The 6020-nt window shown below is 41.1% G+C and overlaps 1 protein-coding gene across 2 annotated transcripts; it reads right to left on the bottom strand.

Annotated features, from left to right (window-relative positions):
* Positions 1-3538: 3538 nt before the first annotated feature.
* Positions 3539-5600, bottom strand: dlx6a (distal-less homeobox 6a). Of its 2 annotated transcripts, none has more exons than XM_067256015.1 (3): positions 5294-5600; positions 4539-4732; positions 3539-4148 (listed from the first exon to the last, which is right to left on the bottom strand). In XM_067256015.1, exons 1-3 carry the CDS (start codon positions 5598-5600, stop codon positions 3909-3911), a joined length of 741 nt encoding a protein of 246 aa, XP_067112116.1. In that variant the 3' UTR covers positions 3539-3908. The 2 variants fall into 2 exon arrangements, with proteins under 2 accessions (XP_067112116.1, XP_067112117.1); XM_067256016.1 differs by having other exon boundaries at positions 4539-4737; positions 5293-5597.
* Between the last annotated feature and the right edge of the window lie 420 nt (positions 5601-6020).

Below are 6020 nucleotides of genomic sequence, written 5' to 3'. Positions count from 1 at the left end.
TTGACTTTATTTGTTGGATCATGTAACCTAATAGCCAAAGTTTTGATGAATTCTGTGATTTTCTCAAAGACAAATACCCACTGCACGCATGCTATTTCTAAGTGTTACCACTCAATTATACTGAAATAACAGACATATTTTTTTATTGTAACTAAATAAAATTCACATTTGAATGCTCTTCATTAAAATGATCTCACGGATGCCAATGCTATAGGCTATATTACTAAGCATCATTTCACTAATACGATCAACAATATAATCGTTATTGCTTTTGTTGCTACTGCTTATAGCCTAGTCTATAGGTTAACTGAGAGTAGGCCTATACATTTTAAAGTAGATTTTTCTTTGCATTTGCATGCATCCAACCTCCCCCAAAAACTATGCGTTGGTCTGGCAGACAGTCTGCAGTCGTACTCTTTGTGTCCCCTACAATTAGCTGCTTTGAATGGCAGAGAGGAGGCGAAGGGGCGGCACGGAGATCTGAGACAATCCGCATTCCTGTGGGGGTAGACCGGCTCCAGAGCTCTGCCACTCCCGACCGCAACCCACCTCCGTCAGACCTTCCGGGTAAAATAAAATCCTCAACGTTTTCAACATATGATTAGCAGCCAGTAGGCCCCTGTTAACACTGAGAAACCACTAAACAAACCATTTCTTAGTGACAAATATAATAACGTAAATTTGCTTTTATAAAGTTGACTTTAAGTTGACTTTTTTTTTTACACTGTATACTACAGAAAACAAGAAGAAAGGTAGCATATTCATACCACATTTTCTTTGTCACGCGTGCATATCCTATTATCTATTACGCACACCCACAAACGTAGCTTGATGCTATGCATGCACAAACACACCCCACTGCCAATACACCCAGACTGTGACCTACTACCATGTGTGCATGTTGGTTCCTGAATGTCGGTATGGGAGCGTGTCTGAATGTAGGTTTAACAAACACGCAGGCAGTGCACTTAGGAAATGTTCATCTGAAATCAATGAACAAAATACTGTATTAAATGGTTTGCTGAACACTAATCCAAAACATCGTGGTACATTTTCTGTAAACCTAATTTCTGCAGTGCACGTGGTACAATTACACTAGCAGCTACTCGAGAAATCTACGTTTGATTTTCATATTACTGTTATCCACCATCCCTCTCCCAATACCCCCCCCCCCCCCACACACACACACACACACACACGCTCTCACCCACACACACATATACAAAAACACACGTACACACACCATGCCATTATATCGAGAGCCCCGTTAAATTCTAACTGAACATTTTCCACTCAGCGAGTTCCCTTTGCAAATCGAGTCTAAATAATGACAGTTAGTTTTACTGGACAGCTTCAACTGTAACACTCAACAATAATTATTCTCCAGGATTAGGCCTCCATTATCATAATCTGGACATTGACAATTATCTGTAATTTGCAAAGATGCGCTTGGTTCTTGATTGCAGAGGGCTTTTTTCTAGCTCACCATCACTAAACAGTGACAGTAATAACAGCTAATTTTGCAGGCAATATATAAGAGGTACCGGGGTGTGCAAACACTCTCACACCTGGATTTGCTTATTCAACCACGAGCAGTAAAATCGTGCACTGTCGCAGTGCTTGCTCGGGATGCACAGGCTTTTTGACCAGTTTTAGAGACGCGTTAAGGTAAGGCTATTTTCTTTCAAACGATCAAATACATCAATAGTTTTTAGTCCCTTGTGGATTTATTGCTAGAGTTACTGGTCAAAGTCTGAACTTGCATGATTTTATCTGGCTACAAAAAGCGTCACATTGAGCAAGGCCTTGACAAACGGATCATCGTGATTTATAGCCACATATACCACATTTGCATGCATGTTGAGGCTTTTACGGGGAAATATATTCCGATTGTAGGAATTGTATCTGGGTATATCTGATCAATAGTCTACCTCAATGTTGATAACAAAGCCACAGATCGGACACTTCCTGTGCTCCTATATAGCCTGTGAGATAGCACCGAGTGTGTGAGAGTAAGTCTCGTACAACATACTGCATCAATCAATGTTGGCAAAAGACCACACAGACCAGAGTGTTGACATCTCCTTCCCACCCCACCTCTCTCTCTTTTCTTCTTCTTCTCTCTCTCTCTTACTCTCTCCCCCCTCTCTCTCTCTCTCTCTCTCTCTCTCTCTCTCTCTCTCTCTCTCTCTCTCTCTCTCTCTCTTACTCTCTCTTTCTCTCCTTTCTCTCTGAACATATTCAGTTCACTGTGACCCAAGGGCTCTTGTCCTCATTTTCACATTTGTTGATATTCCCTTCTGTTCTTTCTCCCTGTTGTCTGGCGTATGTAACCTCTTCCTTAACAAATGGGCCTATCTCCGAGTAACTCATATACATCCAATTTTGTAAGAACTCGTCTTTTATTTGTAAACAGATGGCTACTTTTATTTGTGAGTAGCCTGTACACAATGTTATCTAGAACCATGTTGATAATATTTTAAAATCATGCTTCCATATTGTATGTATCTGCATATCCTATGACGATGCTTTAAGTGTTGTCAGTGCGTTTGTAGTTTCACAGTGAACCACATTATATTTTGAGGGTAACAAGCCTTAAACTTGAGAGTGCACATAATGTGGTTTGGGAAACGTAGTCCAGGTAGTCTGCCAGTGGGACATCCATGACATGACAGCTGCGCGAGGCTTTCTCATTCTCCTTTTCAACGTTGTAATTTCAGATAATATCCCACGCGTTCAGTCCTCTCGGCAATTTGTATATGAATAACCGAATAATTTTGTCTTTTGTTCCGTCTGTGCTACCTCAAATCCAAATAAAGATGCCTTTTCGTATTAAAAGTGGTCGAAAATTACAGGTAATTATCTTTGACGGTAAAAACGCTGTAATCAGCGGGCTACATAAAAAATTACCCTAATTATGCCTGCATTTATGAGAATAGAAAAAAACCTCACTTGGATAAAAACCCATAAATTGTCCCAAATATCTCCTTCATATTGAACAGAACTGCAGCTGGGTGCTTTGTCCCAGATCGATCCTGTGGAGCTTGGCATTTAGCGTCTTGCATTAGGACCGATAGAAAAGGAAAAACATGTTGTCAATACTTCTAATAATTGAGGCAGAAAATGACAAGATGAGCTGGACATATAATGCAATTTTTTCGCACGGTAAATGTAGCGAGGATCAGAGTAGGGTAAGTTAATTTCCTATAATTAATGTCTCAATGTATTAAATAATTTGTTGTCTGGGTGATTTAGAATAGAAAGCAACTTAGGTTATTGGGAGGAACATTTTCTGAAATAGTCTGCTGTTGAAGAACTCAGAAAAATGACTTCAAGGACGGTGGAGATGGACCATTTTTTGAAATGAGAAATATACTAAATGTTTCAGTATAGAACAGGAGACGTCATTTTGAGTCATGGTTTACTCCATTTGACAAAACATAAAAAGTGTATGTACAACTGAAGTCGCAGAATATATTTACAGACAGACAAATTGCTTTGTTTTGCATGTTTGAGAAATAACCATTCAAGGAGCAGTAAAGAGTCCCATCAATATATCACGGCATAGGGTTCCACCCGTCAACGCGTGAATGTGCAGTCCTTGCTCAAATCGCTGAATGCCACAGATTTGGTATATTGACAGTCAGATGAATGAAAGCATAACAAAGGCAATCCCACTGAACAGCCATGGGTAAGATAATACGGTTAGTCCCTATGCCGCGTGCCACATTAGAGAGTCTTGTTCTCTGTTATCCTTCACGCGCAGAGCAGCCAAGCCTGTCTGCGAGGGGTCTGTCCTCGAGCGAGACAGGATTTAGTTTCGAGGCTGACGGAAATCAATTGTGCAGGTGAAACGATTCAGACTCTGTGCTCTCCAGTCAGGCCTCCGGCCTTCCCATCCGAGCAGTCTATCTCTGCATTGACTCTTGATGTGGGGAGGAATACCAGTGGGAATACCCGGGCATGTAGCTGTTAGCCGGCATGTTTACTCCTTTGCTGGACGCCGACACGTCCCAAATTGGCGGAATTGCTGGAGAGCGTGGAGAGAGGGCGATGGAACCAGGCATAGGGTCGCTCTCGTGCGGATTGCCGCCTTGCTTCAACAGCTTCTTGAACTTTGACCTCTTATTCTGGAACCATATCTTTACCTGCACGAGAGGAGAAAGACATGATTTAGACAAAATAGTTAAACGTATATAGAACTCAAACAAGCCCTAGATTATCAAGTATGAGCATACCTTTAACATTTTAAGTTCATTAATTTTGTATACATTTACTGAAGGATGTTTTGTACTTGAAACAGTTAATATTAAGATTATCGAGCATTAAACAACAGCCTACAGCCTATATAGTGCTAGGCCCAGGCCACGAAAAGCAACTATATGCAGTACATAATTAAATGTGTCTATTAGCCTACATTATATGACTATTGAATAAATAACCTAAATGTTGTAGTCTAATAAATAATTAATGACAATAATATGAACAAGAATACAAGTAAACCGTTAAAACTAAATTATGATTCTAGGTTTAAATACCTGTGTCTGTGTCAGGCCAAGAGAGGCAGCCAGCTCGGCGCGTTCTGGTAATGCGAGGTATTGTGTTTGCTGAAATCGGTGATTTAAAGCTTGAAGCTGCAAACTAGAATAAATCGTCCGAGGTTTACGAATTTTCTTGCCTTTCCCATTGAAACGAATTTCTCCATTTTCAATCACTGTCGTCTTCTGCTGCTCTGCAACAAAAATAATTATAACGTTAAGATGTGTAACCGTGGCAAAAGCTTAATGTGTTTTTCACTTTCTTTTTTAAATAAGGAAAAAAACACAAAATGGATGTCCTAAAATTTCGAGAAAGACATATAGGCTACAATTTGAACAATCTTGATAATATGAAACTGAATGAAAATGTGTTTGTGCTAAGGGATGGTCACATGTCACGTCCGCTCCATTCAGGAAAGAACGTAATCATAATTGAATCCTCTGTCATATTTAGGATACTACATGTAATGACATGTCAATTAAATACTAATTGCAACTTTCAAAGAGAGTAGCCTGCCTAATTCAAAATGCTGGAGGGCTCCCTGGCTGTCATCTTCCGGAACATATAAAGAGGAGCATGGAAACGTCTCTTTACCGAAGGATTAGACAGCATCGAAACGGAGGAAACAGTGTAAAGAATAATATTATGTTCAAACGACATATTTACAGCATAACGTCCGTTTGCTAAAATACGTTTTTATCATAGGATAAAACCGATATTTTTTCTATCGTTAACGGGGAAAAAATGGTCTTACCTGTGCTGTCTATTCTAGTCTGACCGCCAGTATTGTTGTGGTAAGACGGTAGGTACGGGCTGTGGTGGGGATGGCTCACGTAGGAGTAAGGTAGCGACCTGTTGTAAGAATTCGTACCGGGGTACGGAGAGTTATCGTGCTGATGGTGAGAGTGCGACCCGGAATGGAGACAGTGTAGCGGGTAGTGGCTGGCGGCCATCGACGGTGAGCTCTGTTGTGAGTGAGATTGCTGACCAAACTCCATGAACGCAGACTTGGACGAGTCCTGAGCATCCAGACCGTCAGCCATCGTAGTCATGGTCATCATCAAATTTTCTGCCTTGAGAGCACTCACCCCCTCTCTCAAGTCCAAATGGGTTATCTCGCTGTGCTGTTGTCTCTCTGTCCTCAGCGAAAAGATAGTCCTATTAACACCCGAATTTTCCCGCGGCGTCTTTTTTCGTTCTCCTCTGATATTCTTACTCAATGTGGCGGAAGGTGGGTATACGTTAAGGCAGAGATTTTAAGGTGGTTTCTGTTAAAATTTAGTCCTTGCTTTCAGACTTGATGCAGACACTACAAGTAAAATGGTTTGTCTCCAAAGGGCAGCGCCTTCCGATTGGTCATTCCACCCAACGTCATCAGTACTGTGCTTCACGGAGACTTCAGCGCGAGTTAACCCATCTAACCAGCTCTTACCGCATGCACAACCATAGGGGAAATGATATATGGTGGCTCGGTCTGCTAA

This window comes from Osmerus mordax, chromosome 18, assembly GCF_038355195.1.
Source record: "Osmerus mordax isolate fOsmMor3 chromosome 18, fOsmMor3.pri, whole genome shotgun sequence".
NCBI lineage: Eukaryota > Metazoa > Chordata > Actinopteri > Osmeriformes > Osmeridae > Osmerus > Osmerus mordax.
This window is presented reverse-complemented; position numbering and strand designations above follow the sequence as displayed.

Coding starts and splice junctions, on each gene's coding strand:
- dlx6a (XM_067256016.1), bottom strand. CDS start 5,597: ATGACCATGACTACGATGGCTGACGGTCTGGATGCTCAGGACTCGTCC. Junction 4,738..5,292: donor ACTAGAATAGACAGCACAGG/TAAGACCATTTT, acceptor AATTATTTTTGT/TGCAGAGCAGCAGAAGACGA. Junction 4,149..4,538: donor TTGGCCTGACACAGACACAG/GTATTTAAACCT, acceptor CCTCTCGTGCAG/GTAAAGATATGGTTCCAGAA.